This window comes from Rhizophagus irregularis, chromosome 25 (assembly GCF_026210795.1).
Source record: "Rhizophagus irregularis chromosome 25, complete sequence".
NCBI lineage: Eukaryota > Fungi > Glomeromycota > Glomeromycetes > Glomerales > Glomeraceae > Rhizophagus > Rhizophagus irregularis.
Window position 1 is genome coordinate 3,024,147 of NC_089453.1, and position 23,086 is coordinate 3,047,232.

Here is a 23,086-nt window from a genome sequence, read left to right on the forward strand (position 1 = left end):
TGGTTAATTCCTAGTTGGCTCTCATCCTGACTTAGAAAAATTACCACGCACTGTTACTGATAACCACTTGAGTTTTAGGTGTATGGCTGGGCACCCAAACTTTGTCATTGGTAAAAGACTGTTATTCCTTATCACTAAATAAAAAAGATGGTGCACTATTAACCTTACTTTTTTTCAAACAGGTAGAATCAGAGTGGAACAGAAATGGTTTGCAGTAATACTAGAAATGTATAATTAAACAACTTAAAAGGCTAAGTAATTAGTGATGCAATGATTGTATAAATAATAATAATTAATTAATCAACTAAATTTTTATTATAGATTTCTGAATATTAAAGGGGTTCACGTACAAAATTATTTTTCATGAAAGTCCTAACTGTATTCCAGAGGAGTTTAATCCTCAAAACTTTATTTTTGCAGAATTTGTAAAGAGGAAATACTATCTATCTTTATAACTATGTTCATTGTGAATGCACTAAGCTTGCACTGGCATCTACACTGGTAGCTGGACGAAGAGAAAAATGAAAGATTATCCTGGAAGGGGATAATACAAATGCCCAGAAAAGATGAGGGTACTGAAATACATCAGACTGCATTATGTCTTTGATATCTTTTACTGTACATTGATAAAAAGATACTATTACAGACAGGGATAATGATCTCACATCTTGGCAGTACAAGTAATGATGAATTGAAAGCATTTATCACTGAAGTTTTTAGCATGAGGGCTGCAGAACATATTATTAAGTGGTTACATCTAACCAGTAATGGATGTATTCCTGATGTCCTTTTACAGGAAATGATATATTATCAGGAGGATGATGAAATAGATGGTATTGAGTCTCTAGATCCAGACTAGCTTAGTTTAATTTATTTATGAATAAAGAATATTTTTACAATAAATATTTTATGACTATCATTATTAATAAAGTTAATAAATGACTAGCAGTCACACAATGAGTTTGTTTAAATAGAAAAATTTAGTATTACTAAGTATATTAAAGATGGTTACAGTAGTCTTTTATTTATAATTAGGATTTAATATGGTAATAATTAGCTAACAGAAAAAAATAAAATAAATATGTATTAAATTATATTTATAATATTAGATACAGTATTTACAGTAATGTAGCTATTTATATTAATGATTTGACATTTGAGTGTAAAATGAAATTAATTAATTTTTTAGAAGTATTTTGAAAAAACTTTATTATGAAAATACTCTTACTTCGCTCTTTTTTTTAAAAAATAAATGTTTTTGGCAATAATTTCTTACATTAGATTATCGTCTGCAATATACAATTTAGACTTTACTGACCTAAAAAAATTAAATTATAATCACTTGAAGTTATGATATAAAATTATTAGTACGAAAAATCAAAATTTATTTTTAAAGGTCTGTCTGAGTAGTACACAAAAATCAAATTATTATTTTTGAGCGACTGTACTAATTTGTATTACCGTACTGTACTAATACACTCAGCATTCTGATAAGTTCGTACTAAAGACTCCATTTTACTCGACTTTCCATATTAAATTTATTATACACGAACTTATAAACCATTTCTTTGTCACAGATGAACTAAAGAACTTATATATAATGACTTTATATACAGTGAATATGTATGATATATCCTCTCCTTAATGCTGGCAAATCAGCGTTTGATTCTGGTCAAACTTATATATAACCCTCATGTAATCAGTATCTAACAAAATATCCCAATACTTAAATTAGGTTCACCATATTAAAGGTTTTAGACGTTTATTTCTTACAAGAAAATTTATTCTTTCATTTTTGAAAGCTTTTATTCAGTTATTTATACCGTAGAGCACTGACAATAGTACATGGGTATTTTATAAATTCACCTCTTAATTTGCAAATACCTGGGTATTATTATCAGTACTCTAAACATGGGTATCGAAACCTCCAGAAGCATTTCCGAAAGTTTCAGGTTTTGGTATATACGAATAAAAACTTGACCCGAAACATAAACTCTCACCGAATCCCGAAACCATTTCCGATATCTGAAACATATCCTGATTTTCCAAAACGAATCCCAATTTTCTGATTTTTCAAATTTTCTATAATATAAATTGATCAGTTGATCACTAGACAGATTATGTGATACAGTGAGTCGGTGATAACTGATAATCTCTTTTTCCTTCGTGTTTGTTAACTTCGTTTTATAACTACAACTCTCTAAGAAATGTCTGATAATAGTGCACCTTCAACTTCAAAAAAATTAAAGTCCACCAATTCTGGTGGACGCACAAAAAAACCTATTTGGAGATTTTTTGAACAAGGGGATGAAGTAGATAAGGGACATTATGCTGCAACATGTTCAGCTTGTGTCCAAACTTTTCGACCTGGAAAGACTGCAATAATGGAAAAACATATAATTAATTGTTCGAAGGCGGACCATTCACCTAAGAAGTAAAATGATCGACAGTTACCTTTGGCGTTCAGTGATACCATATTTATAAATAGTTTAAAAAAAAAAAAATATTTATAAATAGTTAGACAAAAAAAAAAATTATTTATAGCTAAACATAAATAGTTGAACAAAAAAAATATTTCTATTTTTTTTTCAATTTTCGAAAAGCATAAATTTAAATTCTGCAGTAATAATTTTTTCGTACCCAACAATGTCTAATAACGCTGAACTTGTTAGCAATTCAAATGATTGGAATAAATGGATTGAAGAAGCGATTTCTAAAAAACTTATTAAGTATTATGAGTATAACCAATTTTATAATATTCAAGAAATTGGTTCTGGTGGTTTTGGAAAAGTTTGTCGTGCTAATTGGAAGAATTCTCATAAGCGTTATGCAATAAAATCTTTTTTTAATATTAATGATGCTATAGTCAAAGCATTAGTTCATGAGGTAATTATAATGTCAACCACTTTTCATTATTATTATAATTTAAGTTTTTTGATGTAATAATTTATTTATTAACTAGATTCAACTTCAACGTGAGAATACCTGCTCAGATGGTCAAATATGTATTTTTTTAATACGTTAGAGGTTGGAACCGACCGAAAAAACTTCAACCGATTAATAATCGATTAACCAGCTACCATAATCAAATAATAATCGATTAATTAATCGGTTAATTTATAATAAGATTAATTGGTTAACTAACCAGTTAATATATAAATTTTAAATTTATAGTAAGTTTATTTATATTTTAACAACTTATTGAAAAGATATATTATTAATACAGAGATACTAACTACATAAAACTACGTATACACATTCAACTAGTAATACACATCCTTTATATTCTAATAATTTAACTGTCATTAACATTTTATAATTTTTCGCGTAATATACATGACATAATTAATGTTCCGAAATATATTTATTTATACAAATAATCAATTACAAGAAATATTTATAAATAGCGTTAAAAAATAAAAATATAGAAAATAAAAATTTATTAGACTAATATATACTAACGCTAAGCTTTTATCGGACTTAGAAGATAATTTTAATTTTTTGTTTGCTGCTGCTGATTACTAGTTGTTGATTCCAAAAATTACGACATTGTAATGTAAGATGAAAGCTTTGACGACCCAGATAAAGATTCTTCAAACATTCCTATAGTTAATATATTCAGAAAAATCATCATTCAGTTGTTATCATCCATGTTAAATAGCCACTCTTAATAAAATTTATTTAAAATCAATTTAATTTTTTTATTTTTTTTACATAAATCTATCGATATGACTAATAAAAAATGTTTGTGAAACTGTTATGTTTGTAATTTAACTAAATTAACTGATTTTAAGGTACCTTAATCGGCTATCTTTGAATAACGAATGTTATTTGGAGTTAGGACTGTTACTTTGAAAAATTAGTATGTTTAAAGTCGCTTGAATCCATTAGCATGAAATAATGAAATAATGATTAATAAGGATAGTTAGGGATTAGTATCCAATTTCCAAAGTAAAATTCTTGGATAAACTACTGTACTACGAAAGTACGAAAATATTTGCTAAGGATATTTTCATTCGTCGTAGTTTCTTGGCCATACTACATTGATTGTGTGGATCGTAATTGCAAAGAGTTTTATTTTTTTAGATAGTTCGAAAGATTACTTAATCATATTATTATGTTTAATCTTTTCAGATATTTTAACAAACTTTAATACGATCAAAATTAGAAACCTCCAAGATAAATATTTCTTTGAATAACATTTCTTTGAAAGTTTATTTTAAATATCGTATAGTCAGTCATATTAAATGAACGTAAAAAATCCGCGTTCATAAAGGCTGTTAATTTTAAGATTTTAAAATATACAAATAAAAATAAATACAAACAAAAAACATAAAACCTCACGAACTGTATTTAATTGTGGCAAACAAAATACTTTGATAAGAATAATTAAGTAATCCACAAATTTAGCCTTCTTTTCCTTTTTCATTCTACGTACGAGTCATGTTAATCAATTAGTGTAACAAATTACCTGACAAATATTACACGGGTACAAAAATTAGTCATACATAAAAAAAATAAAATCTGGCTTAACATCTTTAAACTAGTCGTGAATAGTAAGAATGTATGTACAATTTGCCTTAAACGACAATGTTTTGAATATCATAAGTCTTTTATACGTTGCAGTTTATATATGATATCATATCACATTAAGCGGTTAGTGTATATCAATTATAAAGATATAAATTGAGTATAGTTTTTTTAGAAAATTACTAATTTTTTTCTCTTAATTACAAAACATTTCAAAATCGTTTTATATACTATTACCTCACGAATCATTTAGATATGAATTCGCAAGGTCAGTTTTCTGACTCAGGAAACAACCAACATCCTTTTATTTCTGCCTCTTACAATCTACAGGATACTCCTGTTTCATCTCATGAAAAACAAGAAAGTTCAACTACCCCGAGCGAGAATGTGTCGCAGTCTCCTTACTTTCAGTCTCAACCAACAGTAAACAACTTATGTGTACAACCCGATTCTTCCGCAAATCTTAAAACTCAGCCCGTTCATCCTACTGTTTTTTTCTTTCGACCACCAAACGATTATTATCATTATCATGTTATTTGCAAGGAAATCTCAAACGATATCGTTGCATACTTATTAAATAAATCATTAAAAGAACGTAGCGTTCAACCTAATGAAAATGAATGTATTTTCTATTATCAGCAACAATGTAATAACCGACTTTATCAAGTATCATGCGAAATTGTTTCCCCTCTCTTGGTCAATAATTGTTTGAGTAAAAATTTTCTTGGAGTTGAATTTCAACAAAACATGGAACAAGAGCATATAGTACTAACTTTTGATCAAAAAGAATATCTTGAATGTCATTTAAAGAAATATTTAAGTCAATATTTATTAGGCTAAGCAATTTTTTTATCAACGACTTATTTTATTAACTTCTTTTTTTTTTATAAAAAAGTATTTATAAGGTTATATATATGATATTCGATGTAACTTTTTTTATTATTTATTTTTTACAAAATGTATTACATACATATATATATATATATATTCAAGGTTTAAATAAAATAATAACATTTTATTTGTTAATCCAACAGTTTAACATTATTTAAAAATAATCTTTAATAAATAATTATGTACCGTATTATTAACAATATTAATTATTAGTCTATTAGTCGAGAAAATATTAATACGCACAATCAGCGTTGTAATCATTGGCGTGAAGCTGATAATTTGTGGTGTATTCAAAGAATTTTAATTTAAGAAATTATTTGATCATTAGTATATATATATTGTATTTGAGAAACTTGAGAAACTAGACAAACTACGCATTTTTTATTATTTTTCTTTTTGCAATATACAGTATATTTTATATTTGGACATCAAGCCATAAGCGATCCAGAAAAAATTTCGCAATGGCCAGCGATTAGGAACAAAAACAGGCCTAGCATTTCTTAATATAGAAATTCGCAGCATCGATCATTTATAATTCTGCGAAATTTTTTCGGGAACCATAAGTCGGCTTTTTTTTTACCCGGCCCGGTTATATAAGGTTCCATTCATGTTAAATTCCCACAATAAATTTTATTTTTTTTTTACTAAAAACGTTATCTGTTATTAAAATTTATTAAAAATGGATGATAAGCTTTTACAAAAATTATCTCAAAATTTACTTGAGATATTGTATGATGACGAATATTGTGATATTACTATTGAAGTTGGTGATGACCCTTACATAAAAATATTCCGAGCTCACATGGTCATTATTAATTATCGTTCTTCTTATTTGCGAAGAATTTTATCAACTAATAAAAAGAAAAATGATGGGACTTTAATACAAATTAAATTACCAAATATTTTACCAGAAATTTTTCAAATAATTTTAAGGTTTGTTGTTTTATATAAAAAATTATTATTTTATCTTTTTTTGAATGTGAATTAATTTTTTTTTTATTTTAGATATATTTATGGGGGAAATTATCTTTGGAAGAATATGATCCTTTAGTTATCATCAAAATTTTGGTTGCTGCCAGTGAATTAAGTCTTCAAGAATTGGTCGATTATATACAATCCTTTTTGACCAAAAATAAAGCGGATTGGATGGAAGAAAATTTTAATTTGATATATCAAACAAGTTTTGAAAAAGATTCTTTCTTGGAACTTCAAAATTATTGTACTAACTTAATTTCTAACAATCCAAATAAGATATTTAAATCTTTAGATTTTTCTACAATTCCTGAAAATCTTTTAGTTTCACTCATCCAAAGTGATAATCTTCAAATGAATGAAATTCAAGTATGGGAAAATGTTCTTAAGTGGGGTTTTACTCAAAATCCTGATTTTCCTTCAAATCTTTCCAATTTTTCAAAAGATGATTTTAATTCTCCAAAGAATACTTTACAAAAATGTATTCCTTATGTCAGATTTTATAATTTAACTTCTAGAGAATTTTTTCGCAATGTGGTACCTTATAAAAAAATTTTACCGAAGGAATTATATATGGATTTATTAAAAACTTATTTGGATCCTGATGATGAACCAAATGATAAACCAAAACCTCGCAAAGGGATTAACAATAGTTTCAAACTATCATCAGAAACATCATTACAATATCAAGTATTTATATTTATAAGAAAATTTATGTATATGAAGTAGAAAATCAAAAGGTATTGTTTAAATTATTCAAATGTTTGTCTTGTAACTTACTTTTATTTGGATTTATATTATAACTTATAATTCTTGGTTTAAGAATTTTACTACATCAGATGGTACAGGTAGTGATGTTTGGATTAAGGATTTTTCTATATCAGATGATATAGTTGTTACGGAAGTTGGTGATGATGAAGTTCCTAAAAATTGGGAGGAACAATTAAAAGAATTTACATAATTCTAATGTTTGTCTTGCAACTGATTTTTAGAGGCAGAGTGATTAATATTATACCGAGGTATTGATTAAATTTTAACAAAATATGCTTATGTTTATTTGGAATTTATGCTAGAATTATTTTTAACGCTTACCCTATTGTCTAAAGAAATGTTACTATGTTCCTTTTAATATTTACAGTGAGTTCAGGTTTATTCAAGCCTCCAAGAGTTGGTGTTTCTATAAAGAGAAGTTTCAAAAGGAAGTAGTCTCAGTACTCTACAAAAAAAATCGGTGTCCCACAAAAGGAAAAAAGTCCTGCCCCGCGTCCCTACTAAAAGAAAAGAGATGACATCCTATAAAAAAAAGAATTCCTGTTCCAGCACTCCCATAAAAAAAAAGTCATGATGGTTGACTTACAAAAAAAGTCAAGCATGCTACAAGAAAGCAGAAAAAAACAGATAAAATATAAATAAAAAATTTTTTTTTTATTAAAAAGAAAAAAATAGGTAGGATAAAAAACTACGAAGCGAAAATAAAAGATAGAAAAAAATTTTTTAAAAACTAAAGGGAGATAAAAATATTTTTTTTTTAGAAAAAAGGACTAATATTTAGCTGGCTTCAACAGTACAGTTGCGGTAAGCTATTAGATTTTCTTTTTTGAACGGTTGAAGGTGATGAAGTTCTAGTGGTTTTACGTCATGTCTTTGTTATTTTTATCGTATGGTATATATTTTTAAACGGCTTTCCTTTAAAATAATAATAGTAGTGTTTCTTTTATTTATTTTTATTTTGTTAAAAAATAATGCTTTTGTTTGCCATAATAATCTTTCATTAGTAAAATTGATAACTGATTTAATTTATTTTTATTTAAATAAATGCAAAATATCACTTTATTGTTTAGTAAACTGTTTGATGTATAAATTTCTTATCCTATTTCTAAAATATTAATTCAATTTCATAAACGTTTGGAAAAACGAAAGCATCAAACATAAATTATTCTTCTTATTTTATTCTCAAATGTTATTTTTTAGAAAAAAACCTCGTTCAGACAATTTAAGAATATCTGGGTCAATTTCCAACTCTTGTAAATTATAATTTCGTATATATTCAACAATTTTATTACATAATACATCCCAATTTTCTGATTTGAAATATTCATCCTTATATTTTTCTTCCAAGTAGTCTAACACCTTCTTTCTTGACATTTTTCGGGCATTATTAACGTAATCATCATCATCATCTTTTTTAGCAATATCTGGAATATCCACGTGAATGACACCATTACATGAATCAACTATTTCAGCAACTAATTTATTTTCTTCGCGCATTTGTTTCACGTCCTTTTCACACTCTCCTTTATCTCTAAAGTTAGAAAACTTAGTTCTCACAATGGTGATATAATCAAGAATACCACTTTTAAAAATAGAATCCTTAATCATATTAAATGTGTTTATTTCGTCTCCTGTAAATCTACCATCAATCACATATAAAACATGGCTTATCCCCTCTGGCATTGAAAGGATTCCTTCTGCTATTTTAAATAAAATATTCTCGGTACTTAGTTTAGAACCTCCAACTGCAATAGTATCAACTACGCGAAAATTTTTCGCATTCCATTCAAAATCAATCTTATTAAAACTTTTAGTTTGACTAACTGTGTAAGCGCTTTCCTTGAAATTCCTAGTGTCAGTTAGAACATTAACCAATGTGGATTTACTACCACCAGTGCGACCAACCATTAATATATTCCTGAAGTTTTCAATTTTTCGAGTAATAATCAAGTGTTGTTTTTGGTCAGAAGTTTCTACCTCGATAGATTTGGGACAATAACTTAGGTCAAGACTAGTTAATTTACTGCCAGTACAATCAAGAAAGTCTAAGTTGGAACAGTTACTTAAATCTAATTTATTTAATTTTTTATTATTTAAACAAATGAGTTTTTTGATATTCGGACAAAGATTAAGACTTAATTCCTCAATTTTAGTATTCGAACAATTGAGCTCACCAAGATCACTAACTTCTAACTCAGCTAACCTCTTAGTTGATGAACAATCTAGCTTAGTCAATTTTGGGCACTTTCTTATAGATAAACTCGTAAGTTTAGGAAACTTAAAAAATCCAGTAATCTGATTAAGTTGAGAACAATCACTTATTTCTAAATAAGTTAACCCAGATGGTGAACAATCAAACATGGTTAGATTTGAACATTCAATAATAGATAAACATTCAAGTCTAGGAAATACTGACAAGTTAAAAATCTTTTTGAATTGAGAACAATTGCTTATTTTCAAACTTTTCAGACTAATTAACTTAGTTAGCGAACAACCATCCGTGGTTAGTTTTGGACAATCTCTTACAGATAAACTCGTAAGTTCAGTAAGTTCAGACAAGTCAACCTTATTAAGTTGAGAACAATTATTTATTTTCAAACTATTTAACTTAAGATCCTTCAAACTAATAATTTCTAAATTATTAAAGCCTTCTATTTTTAAAAAACCTTCTAAATTTTTAAACTCGAATTCTAGTTTTGTAAATTCGAATTTTAAAAAACTAATTATGCTTTTGCTACCATCAATAACTATCTCTTTCTCATTCGAGTATTGAGTATTAAACTTTTCTTGTTCTTTTGAAATTTTTTGTTTGCCATCTGTAAATTGATTTAAGTTTATAAATATTTTATTTTCAAAAATATTCACATTAATATAAATTACCTTACCTGACATTTTTGATTGAACAACAGATGTTTGGTATTGTGAGCTCGAATTGCTCTCAGGCTTTACGTTAATATCTAAATCTACTGATAACTTCTTATTTATATCCGTAGTTCTTTCACTTGATTTTGAAATTGATTTATAATTTTTTTCCAATTTATGCTTATCTAGTATAATTAAACTAAATTCATCAGTTTTTCTTTAAATTCGTTGTTTACATTAAATTATTTTGTATCTGTATTTAAAATTTTATATACCTTCAATATCAGGACTTGACTTTGGTTCACCATTCTGATATTCTTGAGATGAACCCTCAATTGGTTCTTTTTTACGACTATCTTTAACGCGTAAGCCGTTATCATCAATACTAAGATGTGGAGATTGTAGATCTGCAATTTCTACCAATATCAGTAACAGATTATTAGTAAAAATTCATTCTAATACTAATCAATATTATTAAATTTACTTACTTGTAGTATTTGCTTTTTCCACTACAATCTTACTAAATAAATCATCACATTTTTCTAATTTGTAATATTCTTCCTGACATTCTTTCTCCAAATAGTTTAGTAATATATCTCTTGACCTTTTCCTTGCATCTCTATTAACAATGTTTTCATCTTCATCACAAGTAAATATTGGAGGATTTTTTATGCAAATGGTATCATTGCATGACTTAGCTATTTCGGCGATTATATCATTTTCTTCAAGCACATTTTTAAAATTATCAAATTCATTTTTAACAATAGTAACATATTTAAGAATACCACTTTCAAAAATAACTTGTTTAAATAACTTAAACATTGCCTTCTCTTCTGTCGTAAAACTTTTGTCAACCACAAATAAAATTTGACTTATCCCTTCTGGCATCAAATGTCTCATTTCATCATAAACTTTCTTTTCAATTGATTCAAATACAATTTCAATCACATTATATATTGATCCATTCCACACGAAATTTTTTTTCTGTAAATTTTTAATATTGTTAATTGTATATCCATTTTTCCCAATATCATCAGTACCACATAATACGTTGGATAATGTCAAAGCACGCCCAACTATGAGCAAATTTCCTAGTTATTAGAATAATTGAGTTTGGTAATGTTCAGTATTGACATTATGTAGTAAAATTTACTGTTATTAACAAATTATACTTACTGGGTTTTAGATAATTAGAAGAAATATAGAACCTGTCAATATCCGGATTACTATCGCGTGTATTAGGTGGTGGATATTGTGTATCAAAAGGATCCTTAGGGTTTAATCGAATTAAAATTTCATATACCTCTTTAATATTGGGCCTTGTTTCTGGTTTGTCATCCCAACATTTTTGATAAAGTTCTTGATAATTTGGAGGTGTACCCTCAATTGGATCTTCTCTAAGATTTTCATGACTAATGCGAAGAGCTAATGTATTATCATGTGAATAATTAGAAAAAGGAGGGCGCCCACTTGAAATTTCCCATAATAGAACGCCTAAACTATAGATATCGGACTTCTTGTCTTTTTTATACTTGATATTCTTAAGAAGTTGTGGTTCAGTATATTCAATCACCCCCTTTCCATTACCCAGTGGATTACTATCTTTCAACTTTTTAGATAATCCAAGGTCTGCGATTAATAATTTTCTATTATTCACTAATATATTTTTTGAGTGCTAGAAATGATTGTACAGTATTTATTAAAATTATCTTCAAAAACAAAAATAAAAACAAAATATTATTAAGTAAATACTCTTTTACCAAGTCTCTATGTATTATTTCTTTGGAATGTAAAAATCTCAATCCATTAGTAATATCCAATGCCATTCGAATTTTATCATTCCATTCTAAGGAATCAAATCTTTTTTTCAAATAATCTCTTAAATTCCCTTCATTAGCATATTCCAACACCAAAACATAATTCTCAGAATCTGTTAATTTTAAACATAAATTAAGTTAGACTGAATTGTATAAATAAATTATTTAAAAAAATTCTTAACATAAACCTTTTGTTATTCCCAGAATACGATTTATGTTTTCATGATAATCAACCTCACGTAGGAGTTTTACCTAAACAAAATGAATAATAATATTAATATTATATATACATACACCAAGATAATACAACATAAAAAGTGATTTCTACCTCATTAACAAGCTCATCATTATCCTCATTAATTTCTTTTGAACTTTTATTAAAAAGAATTTTTAATGCGACCACTAATCCCGTTTCAACAAAATTCGCTCTACTCACTTTACCGAAAGCTCCACTACCAATTTCAATGATTTGACTAAATTTATTATATTCAAAATAACGAATGTGCTCATTATTTATCTCTTTCTCAATCCATTTTTTTACCGAAGCCATTTTGTCATTCAAGTAATAATAATGAAATTTTATTTATTTTTAATTTTCTTAAAAAAAAAAACTTTTTTTAGCAGCATGAATTCTGATCAGGATATTTTATTTCATTGCATGCATGATGCATGCACAGTTAGCCCGTAGCCTGTTAATGCATAAATGTTGCAATTAATTGCAGATGCATCTGTATATTAGCCATGTTTGGGTTACATGTTGCCAATCTAATATCAGCCAATCTATTGTCATGCTGCATTAATCAATTTTGGCTTGGCCTAGTTTCATTGAATATTTACCTCGTTATTTAATAATTTTCCAAATTAAAATTATCAAGTTAAAAAAAAAAATAATTAAAATTATCAAGTTAATAAAAAAAAAATTAAAATTATCAAGTTAAAAAAAAAATTAAATTAAATTATCAAGTTTTGACCTAAAAAAAAAGCTTGTTATAATTATAATAAACGATTTGGCATTTAATATTAAAAGCCGCGCCACTAAACATGTTTTTACTCCTCTTGGCACTTTATTTTCTAATAAATTTCAGGAAAAGAGGTTAACTTCAAGATATCGATAATTGAAATGTGAAATTTATTATCTGGAGCGAAGCGGACATTATACAAAATTGACTGTCGACCATCATGCATGTGGAGTTCTGGTTGTTACTTTGTCACGGCAATTAAAATAAGTAAATGAAATTAAAAAAAAAGGTTATTATAATTTGTGATAAAACACTGCATAAACACGGCAATAAAAAAAAGAGTGCATATAACGTACTGCTTGGTATATGAAAAGAAACCGAATACTCTGTTCTATTGTTATAAAGATTTAAAATGATAAGGGTTCAACGTACGGGGACGAGAATTTTACTGAGTCAATATGTCACATAAAAAATAAATGTGCACGGCAGACAAAGATATTCATACCAGCAGAACAGGAATAACACTAACTTATTGAATCATGAACTAAATGAGAGAATACTGACCAAATAACATTTCTTGTTCGTCGATCGGTTCAAGTTTTGTCCTAAGTTATTAATTCATCGACAAAGATTTTAAGACTCCTTTATTGGTCATTTTTAAATTTTAAGAAAGCGTGAGCCGTTCTGTGTATTTATATTCCATGTAAAAATAGGTTTCGACTAATATCCTGATTTAGGATATAAAAGATAAAGAGTTAGAGAATTTGTAGTTAATACGGCAAAGAAAAAATGAGAATTTTGGGTAGAATTAATTCTTTTGAGTATTCCGGTTTTTGGCATACTGCAAAAAAAAAAAATAAATAAAATACTTTTGGTGAAGTTAGAATTTCTGCTTTTTAGCTGACAATGAACTACTAACGCTCGGCAGGTAGTAAGTAAGTAACGGAAATTGGCTAAGTAAGTAACGTAAAATTACTGTTTTAGGCCAATTTACGTTACTCCCCTTATATAAGGCACGGAACGTAAAGTCAATTATATTTACTTTACGTTACTCCCCTTATATAAGGTACAGAATGTAAGGTAATCGGTTAAACTTAAAATTTTATTGCGAAAATATTTTAAAAATTTTTTTGCAAACACATTTATTAAAATAATCGATTTATTTATTGAAATTTTATTTGCAAATATTAAATTTAAGTCACACATCTTCGATTTTAACGAAAAAAATCACTGTATTTATTTTAATGTAGTGATACAAATAAAAAAACAATAACAATAAATAAAAAAGATAAATAAATTACAATGATCAAGAAGAAAAATGCTAATAAAAAAATGAAATAACAATGGAGTAATGGAAAGAAGAAAGGGAGTAAAAAAGAGTAATGAGAAGTGATAGGAAACAAAAAGGAGAAATAGGGCATGATGGGAGATGAAAAAGAGTGATGGGAGATGGGAGACGAAGAGGAGTGATGGGAGACGAAAAAGAGTGATGAGAGACGAAAAAAAGTGATGAGGGACAAAAAAGAAATAATAGAAAATGAAAAGATGTAATAGAAATAATGGGAGACGAATAATGAGGTGGAAAATGATGAGGGACAAAAAATAAAAAAATGATCATGATAAGAGGTTGGGTAATGATAGAAAACCAAGTAAAAAATAAATCATAAAGTAAAAAAAAATGAAGTTAGTAAATAAGATAAAAACAAAATAAAAAAATAAATAAAAAATAAAAAACATACCTTTATTATTTATAGAACTGAAAGGACTAAGATAACTAAATAAAAAAATGAAATAAAATTAGTGAAAAACGAAATATGAAACAGAAACAAAATAAAAAAAATAAAAAATGAGTAAGAAACGAAACTACAGTATACTGAAAACGAGATTCGATAAAACAAATAAACATGACGCGATCATGTGGAAAATATAAGGAGTAACGTAAAATATTAACCAATAAAATTTACGTTCCGTACCTTACTATATAAGAGAAGTAACGTAATAGATCATGTGACTTTACGTTACTTACTTTGTCAATTTCCGTTACTTACTTTCTATATATTCACTAACGCTGGGGTGTATTAGACCCTTGAATTTAAATACGTAATGATATAATAAGAACAGTTTATTAGAAAAAATTTATCATTATTACTCGCATACGAAAATTTACAAAAATCTCTTCGCGTGAAAATTATTATTATTACTTATATAAATTATGAAAGTAATAATATTATTTGTTCGAAAAAAAAATAAATAAAATAAATAAATAAAATAAAATATGATAATAAAACCCTATAAAAAAATTGGATACGTTTTTTATAAAGTTTTTATACGATTTTTTTCCTTAGAAATAACGTATCATAATAGGATACGGAAAAATGCACAATTCCGTATCACTAAAAATATGGTTTGGATACGGAATTTGCACGGAATTCATATGGAATTTACATGATTTGATCACTGATTTTATCACGAAATTTATACGATTTGGTCACTGAATTTACTATTTGTATTACAGTTTACTATAATTATATTTACATAAATCTAATTTTACTTTATTAAATTAAATAAAAAATAAAAAATAAACAAAATACAAATACATTATGAAAATTCCTCCTTATTAAAACCACCTATTGCAACCAAAATTATCTATAAGTTCAGGTTCATTTGGAGTCAAACAACCTAAAAAAAAACAAAAAAAGAAACATAAGAACGTCTAACTTAATTGGAAACAAAACCCCCCTTCATATAGTATCTGCAATCGTCCAAGTCACCAAAGGTCAGTATTCCTACAAAAAAAGAAAGAGAACTCCAGAATGTCTGACCTACATAAATGAAAAGAATTATGAAGCATCTGATGAAAAAGAAACCAAAACAACAAAATAAATCCAAAACTGACCTACAAAAAGAAGACTCTGAAGCAACAAAACCGAAACAACCTACAAAAAGAAAAGAATCTGAACCCAACTTACAAAAAAAAAAAAGAAAATTTGAACTGACCTAAAAAAAGAAAAAAATCCTGAACAATCCTACAAAAAGGAAAGGACTCCCAAACTGATCTACAAAAAAGAAAAAAGAAACTGAGTCTTCTCACAAAAAAAAATCTGCTGGCCTATGAAATAAAAAAAGAGATAAATATAAATAAAAAAGAAAGGGGAATAAAGAATAAATCAAAAAAAATATTTTTTTAAAAAGAGAGTAACGAAGTTAGGAAAGTTTATAAAAAATTTTTATTTTTCTAACTTTGACGTCCTCCCTTTAAAAAAAAAATTTTTTTTAAGAGGAAATAGAAATAGAAAGAAGAAAATTTTTTTTAAAAAAAAGAAGAGTGGGAATAAAAGAATAAAATCAAAAAAAAAATTTTTTTTTAAAGGAGAGAGTGATGAAAAAAAAAAATTTAAAGTGAGGTACAAAAAAAATTTTTTTTTAAAAGGGGGGGTGACGAAAAAAGAAGAAAAATTTAGAAAAAATAACAAAAATAAGACAAGAGAAAAGAGAAGGAAGGGAAAGACAGAAAGGAAGATCGGAAGATCAAACTCATCAAAGTAAGGGTTTATATAAAAACAAAAAACGTATCATAACAAAACAATAAACAATCACGTGATCTCGTGTTATGATACGAGATTTTTGTAAAATTATTTTCTAAAAATATTAAGTTTAAAAATTCCGTATACATTCCGTATGATTAATTTTTTCCGTATACATTTCGTATACATCAGTTTTTTTAAAAAATGTTCAAAAATGAATTGCTTATTAAATATACGGAATTTGTATACGGAATCTATAAAAACGTACATAAAATGTATACAAAACGTATCCTTTCCATATACATATTTCTTATAGGGAAAATGAAAGTTACTAATACAAAAAATCAAATTACTCATTCATATTCAGTACTCATGAATAAACTTCTTCGTAGTTTAAATGTTCTTGCAGTATAGATTACTTTTTTCATATTTTCTATTCAAAGAATCAACATAATAACTATTCTATAATATTTGTACATAATGCAACATTAAGAATAAATATAATTGGTTTTAATAATGATGATAAATTACATTTACGAAATAAAGCTATTTAAGACGAATTGAATTAAAATGATTGAGGTTAATAAAATGAGAGAAATTCTAAAATTTAAATATTAAATTGATAAAAATTGCGTAACTTTTGAATATACAGTCGGACCTCTATATAATCACTCTCCATATTGTCACATCATATAAAATTCCTCTATATAGTCACCGATTTTTGCGGAACCAATTAGGTGACTATATAGAGGTCTGGCTGTACTTTTTGTGTCTATAGGCCATAGTTTAATGGCTAAATTAGGCTAGCATAATATAAATAAATCTTTAAAATGACATAATATGAAAAAAGATCTTTACGCGAAAATATATATTTTTAAGTAATTATTAAAGATACTGTATCGAGTAAACTGGAATATTTCGTAAATTGATCTCTCTTAATTAAATCATTATACTGAATTATTTATATATAATGAATTTTCTACGAGAAAAAAATAAAACTTTTGAGAAAAATTTTATTGTTTCAATGTACTACAAATACAAGAGTTAACGAACTTTCACGGTCAATTAATCCAAGGTTATGTAATTATTATATCCATTAATTTTTGTCAATATTAGTACATGATATTATAGCGAAAACTATTTATCTTATCCATGCAACTATCGGTTTTTTGAATTTGTTTGGTATTCTGTTTCAGTCCAGAACATGCAGTATATTGATTTTTGTCAACATTCAAGTTTAGTTTAATATTTTGTTAAAAAAAAATTAAAGTGCTAAGGAGTAATAAATATTGTAACTGACTTTATTTAATATATAATTTTATCGGAATTTTCTCGAGAAGTAATTGATACTTCCCTTCGAATGACTCAATATAAGAACGGAATTAAATTTCAACTTTAAAACCTTAAATTTCTTCTTTAGGTACCGTACAGTATAAAGCGGTATATCCGACATTATCTGTCATTATAGCACTAAAAAAAAAGATTTCAAACCCCAAATAAGTATGATTATTCGACAAATAAGAAAGTATTAATGTTTTGCAAATTCTGATTACAAGTGTTGTCATTGGTAAACGAAGATAAATTTCTGATCATGTGACAATTAACCAATCAATACTTTTTTCGAAGGGTTTAATATGAAATTTAAATAATGATATGGAAATTTTCATTTCGCCACTTTAAATTATATTCTCCGTACCAAAAAGTTTAAGATCACATGCGATTTTTTAAAAAAATAAGTTTTTTTTTTATCATTAATCTTTATTGGATTCTAATAAATGTATATAATATTTTCATTCCTTAATGAATACTTTTTAACTTTTTATATATAGATTTAATTTCTTTTTATGTTTTATATTATAATTTAAATAATTTAAAATAAACAAATTTATCATTTTAAAAAAACTGTATACACTGTATGTACAACCACGTACAAAAAAAAAAAAGATCCACAATGAAAAATTTTTTTTATGCCGAAAGATGATCATTGCTCAATTAACTTTACATAATAAAAAAATTTTTTTTTCTGCAAGAGGCTGAAATTTACGTACAACCATATGTATTTATGCATATGTTCCAATTTTCACAATAAAAAATTATTTTTTTTTTTTATGCAAGAGGCTGAAATTTTACGCATATTTACACACGTGTTTCAAATAATAAAAACTATATAATCGCAAATAACGATATAAAAAAAAATAATAATTTCTTTGGCAATAATTTATATATTTATAAGCGATTACCAAATGGATGAAATTTCAGTAATAATGAACGATGATGTCGAAATCGAAGTTGATAAAATTGATGTTGATAAAATCGAAGTTGATAAAATCGAAGTTGATAAAAATGATGATAAAATATTTACCTTCGATAATAAATCACATAATGGTAAACCTATTACTAGGATAGAAATATCACCAAATGAAAAATACCTTATTACTTATAGTAAAGGAGATAGTTCAATTGTCGGTTGGAATGTTGAAGATACAGATAAGGTTCAACTTAAATTTGATCAAATTGTTAAATTTAAGGTGGATAATGAAGATAATAAATATGAAATCAAAAGTTTATATGTTTCTGATGATAAGAAACTTGCCTATATTAATGGATATGGTAAGTAATATTATGTAATTATAAACTTATGGTAATTGATATTTATTTTAATATTTTTTTTTTTTGTAGTCAATATAATCGATATGAATAATAAAGATAAAAAAATTGCATTAAGTTTTGATAAAAATGTTCATCCGTTGTATTGTACCTTTAATTTAATAGGTGAATTTATTTTATATAGTGTAGTTAACACTTACTTTGAAGATTATAAAATTATTTGGATTTATTCCACACAAACTAAAAATAACAAATGGGAATGTAAGAGATTTTACAAGATACCTGAAGATTATGAAATAATTAGTATATCAAAATTTGATAAAGTTTACCTGTTTTCAAATGATTACATTTGTGAATGGAATATTAATACTGAAAAAAGTGTAAAAATATTTGTTAGTGATAGGTATAAGAATAAGGTAATAAATATTATAAAATTATTTTCAAACCAATTTTTATGTTAAATTTATATAATTAAATATATTAAATATTATTTATTTTTTTTTTAGATTGAAACAAAAAATATCGGAATATTCAATAATTGTGAAAAGTTTATTTTTTTAAAAGTCAATGATAAAATCATCGTTTATTCAATCGAATTGGGAATTCCTATTGCTTCTTTGGATATAAATGATGGTAACCATTTTTAATAAATTTTATTTATACATTAATTATTACTCATATTAAATCACTATTTTTGTTTTTTTTATTTAGATATTCAACTTTATAATTTTATGAATCATACTGGTTTATTTCTTTTACCTTCTTTATTCTATTATACACCAGATAAAGAAATCAAATATTGCTGGAATAGTAAATACAAAAATATGTTTAATCAAACTTTACTTGAAGAACCAACTGATGATGAATCAACTGATGAATCAACTGATGAACCAACCGATGAACCAACTGATGAACCAACTGATGAACCAATTGATGAACAAACAAAGTTTGTGTTTGGAATTCTAAATGAACGTGTTTGGAAATCTATGTCAAAAACTAAAGTTATTGAATATGATGATGATGACAAGAAAACTTACCATCACTTAAATGTTCATTCATTTAATCCATATATGGATACTGTATCTACATTATTTCAAAATACCACAACAAGTAATGTTGAACTTTCAACTGAATTAACTGGAAATTTAATTAAATGGGATATATGTGTTGGTGACGATAAAATTATACTGAAAGTTTTCAAAAAAATTAATACTAAATGGGAATTAATTAGCACAAGAATTGAAAATTATCCTTATAGAACTAAGTATCTTTACAATAGTCATTATTTAATTAAGAGCTCATTATTTAATAATAATGATATTGTTATATTGACAACATTTGGTATTCTTATTTATACTTTTAGTGAAAATAACAAATCTATTTCTTTAAACTATTTTTATTTTATGAATTTCGATTATTATAGCAGTTACATAAAATATCTTCAACATAACAGAAGTATATTTTCAAAATCTACTTTACCATTACCAAATTATGATAGTTTTAGATTAAATGGATGGGTTTTAGATGCAAAAAATAAAAAGTCAAGTCTTTTGAAATATGGTGTTGAATTATTAAAATTTGCTATTAAAGAACATAAGTTAGAATTAATTGATGATATTTATAAAAAATGTATGACTTATTTTAAAGAGGATCCAATGAACAATAAGTCATTTTTAAGCATTATCACTTCTGCAATGCCATTACTAGATGAATATTATCCAGATTATATTTCAAAATATTCATCAGAAACGAATATGATTATAGATTCTTCTTTTTATAGTATAGAGCATCAAAATGATTTTTTATATTATTCTTTTTTTCAATCTCCTCAAATAGTTAATTTATCAAATTCTCTTTTATGGACAAAATACTATCATAAATTTTATAACACAAATTACCATAGAAAGTTGTTAATTATAATTATATGGGTTATTCAAGCTTTAATAATACTTTTAACTTTACCCCTTTATTTTACCACATTTTATATTTCATCAAATTCCAATTATATTAATAATATTTACATTCAAGATGCATTTTCTTTTATTTATTTCTATACTAAACTTGAAATTATTAAATTTTTTGAAAATAATATAAAAACGACACCAGCAATTACTTTTATGATTCCTTATATTAATTTTGTTAATTATTCAAAAGATTATAATTGGTTCTTAGAATTAATTAGACCTCAACACAGTCCATTTACTAAATCAATTAGTAGAAATATCTATAAAACATGGAATGGTGAAGCATTAATTAATTTTAAATGGAATGCTTATGGAAAAAATTATTATGCAACGATTTGGATTTTATTTGTTTCTTTACTTGGATGCTTTACTGCTGCTGCAACAATACCTCAGCATTATATCAATGAAGAAATTAGACAACAACTTTTTATTGCTTCGATTATACTTGGATTTATTCATCTGATTTTTGAAATTCGTCAATTTTTTCATAATATTACTAAGTGGTTCTATAATTTTTGGAATATTTTTGGTAAATATAATTGTTTAATTTATATATTTACAATATTTTAAGAAAATGAAATTAATTAATTATATAATATTTTAATATTTCAGATATAATTGCTTATGTACTTCCAATTTATACTTCTATTTATTGGCTTCAAACAAATGATAAGAACAATAATTATCTAATTCAATTGCTTTCTTTTTCATGCCTATTTTTGGATATAAAGTTTTTGTTATTTTTTAGAGCATTTGAATATTTTGGTGTATATTTTGCAATTATTATTAGTGTTGGAAAAAAGATTTATTCTTTTTTAATAGTCATATTCATTATTATAATAAGTTTTGCACATGCATTTTATATTTTATTATCACCAAAATCTGAATTTTCACTTGAACAATATACAAATAATAATGATCCGAATAATCCTTGGAATTTAGCTTCTAGTTATAGTCAAGTAATTGATAATAATGGAAATATAAACTCAAATCCATTTATGATTCAAACACCTAATAAAAATACAAACATGTTTATAGATTTCAGAACTTCTCTTTTTGCTATATATTTATTTTTAGCAGGTACAGTACTATATTTAAATCTTTCATAATTATATTATTTTTCTAATATTTTTAAGCAATTCTTCTTTCTTATCAATAGGTGATTCAAATGCATTGTCCAATTGGTCATATGCAGATAATCCATCAATTGCAATATTGATTGTTTTATTTTCCCTCTTGATTGTTGTATATCTTATGAACTTGTTAATTGGATTACTCAATAATGCAATTGGAGAAGATGATAATAGAGTCTCATATTTGATATGGAAGGCAGAAGTAAATAATATTAATATTAATCTTTCTATTTTCTATTAGTATACTCATATTTCTCAATTTTTATTTTTTAAAGATTTTGGCTAAGATTGAGTTATTTTACCTATTACCACATCAGAGACGTTGGCAAATATGGTTTCCTGAAGTAATGTATGTAATTTTGCTTTTATTACTTTTATTAAAAAAAAATATGATGACATGATTTTATTAATTATTCAAATTTATTTTTCAAGACATTATTATGTTGATGTTAATAAGACTCGAATAGAAATTGAAAGATTGATTAAAGAGGGTGAATGGGATAATAAGGAATTCACAAAGATGCAAGAAAAATTATTAGAGCAACTTCAAATTAAATATAATCCTAATGACAATAAGGTAATATTGGAAAAAGTAAAATCTAATGACGAGAAATTAGATAAGTTAGAGAAATTAGAAGAGAAATTAGAGAAATTAGAAAAATTATTAGAAGAAATACGTGCAAAATAATTTTAATACTACATTAGTTTTATAATTTGATCACTGGAATTATTGGAATCATGAATAATGTATTAAATAGATCAGTTTATAATCAATTATAAGAACTAAATAAATGTATTTTATGTTTTCTCTTAATATAAGGGTTTTTAGTTTGAATTATATAAAATCTAGTTGAAATTGACAAAACTGTTTTACCAAAATTTATTTTATGTATGTTTTCAATTCACTACTTGTCTAAATTTCAACAAACTTTTGGTAGTATTTTGGTTACATTTTTGATTCTAAATTTTATATTTAATTTTATTCTGATATTTGATAAATTTATATTTAATTTTATTTTAATATTTGATAAATTTTTTTTACAGACATAAAGTTAT

General features: G+C 25.6%; 8 protein-coding genes across 8 annotated transcripts; 7 read left to right on the forward strand and 1 right to left on the reverse strand.

Annotated features, from left to right (window-relative positions):
• Nucleotides 1–655: 655 nt before the first annotated feature.
• Nucleotides 656–859, forward strand: OCT59_017076 (uncharacterized protein; the record flags this gene model as incomplete). Its single annotated transcript, XM_066146119.1, has 1 exon — nucleotides 656–859. The coding sequence occupies one exon, from the start codon at nucleotides 656–658 to the stop codon at nucleotides 857–859; it is 204 nt and encodes a 67-aa protein (XP_066003843.1).
• A 1,348-nt stretch (nucleotides 860–2,207) lies between these two features.
• Nucleotides 2,208–2,438, forward strand: OCT59_017077 (uncharacterized protein; the record flags this gene model as incomplete). The annotated part of the gene is made up of 1 exon (XM_066146120.1): nucleotides 2,208–2,438. One exon carries the CDS (start codon nucleotides 2,208–2,210, stop codon nucleotides 2,436–2,438), a length of 231 nt encoding a protein of 76 aa, XP_066003844.1.
• A 208-nt stretch (nucleotides 2,439–2,646) lies between these two features.
• Nucleotides 2,647–3,025, forward strand: OCT59_017078 (uncharacterized protein; the record flags this gene model as incomplete). The annotated part of the gene is made up of 2 exons (XM_025325679.2): nucleotides 2,647–2,886; nucleotides 2,963–3,025. The coding sequence occupies 2 exons, from the start codon at nucleotides 2,647–2,649 to the stop codon at nucleotides 3,023–3,025; spliced, it is 303 nt and encodes a 100-aa protein (XP_025180078.2).
• A 1,760-nt stretch (nucleotides 3,026–4,785) lies between these two features.
• OCT59_017079 (uncharacterized protein) lies at nucleotides 4,786–5,370 on the forward strand (the record flags this gene model as incomplete). Its single annotated transcript, XM_025316651.2, has 1 exon — nucleotides 4,786–5,370. One exon carries the CDS (start codon nucleotides 4,786–4,788, stop codon nucleotides 5,368–5,370), a length of 585 nt encoding a protein of 194 aa, XP_025180079.1.
• Nucleotides 5,371–6,100: 730 nt separating this feature from the next.
• Nucleotides 6,101–7,354, forward strand: OCT59_017080 (uncharacterized protein; the record flags this gene model as incomplete). Its single annotated transcript, XM_066146121.1, has 5 exons — nucleotides 6,101–6,150; nucleotides 6,333–6,354; nucleotides 6,427–7,045; nucleotides 7,120–7,133; nucleotides 7,217–7,354. 5 exons carry the CDS (start codon nucleotides 6,101–6,103, stop codon nucleotides 7,352–7,354), a joined length of 843 nt encoding a protein of 280 aa, XP_066003845.1.
• A 992-nt stretch (nucleotides 7,355–8,346) lies between these two features.
• OCT59_017081 (uncharacterized protein) lies at nucleotides 8,347–12,393 on the reverse strand (the record flags this gene model as incomplete). The annotated part of the gene is made up of 8 exons (XM_066146122.1): nucleotides 8,347–9,980; nucleotides 10,050–10,211; nucleotides 10,302–10,442; nucleotides 10,515–11,117; nucleotides 11,203–11,701; nucleotides 11,787–11,956; nucleotides 12,032–12,095; nucleotides 12,172–12,393. The coding sequence occupies 8 exons, from the start codon at nucleotides 12,391–12,393 to the stop codon at nucleotides 8,347–8,349; spliced, it is 3,495 nt and encodes a 1,164-aa protein (XP_066003846.1).
• A 6,176-nt stretch (nucleotides 12,394–18,569) lies between these two features.
• OCT59_017082 (uncharacterized protein) lies at nucleotides 18,570–21,094 on the forward strand (the record flags this gene model as incomplete). Its single annotated transcript, XM_066146123.1, has 5 exons — nucleotides 18,570–18,936; nucleotides 19,006–19,349; nucleotides 19,440–19,566; nucleotides 19,645–20,839; nucleotides 21,088–21,094. The coding sequence occupies 5 exons, from the start codon at nucleotides 18,570–18,572 to the stop codon at nucleotides 21,092–21,094; spliced, it is 2,040 nt and encodes a 679-aa protein (XP_066003847.1).
• Nucleotides 21,095–21,925: 831 nt separating this feature from the next.
• Nucleotides 21,926–22,718, forward strand: OCT59_017083 (uncharacterized protein; the record flags this gene model as incomplete). The annotated part of the gene is made up of 4 exons (XM_066146124.1): nucleotides 21,926–21,977; nucleotides 22,057–22,232; nucleotides 22,306–22,379; nucleotides 22,463–22,718. 4 exons carry the CDS (start codon nucleotides 21,926–21,928, stop codon nucleotides 22,716–22,718), a joined length of 558 nt encoding a protein of 185 aa, XP_066003848.1.
• Between the last annotated feature and the right edge of the window lie 368 nt (nucleotides 22,719–23,086).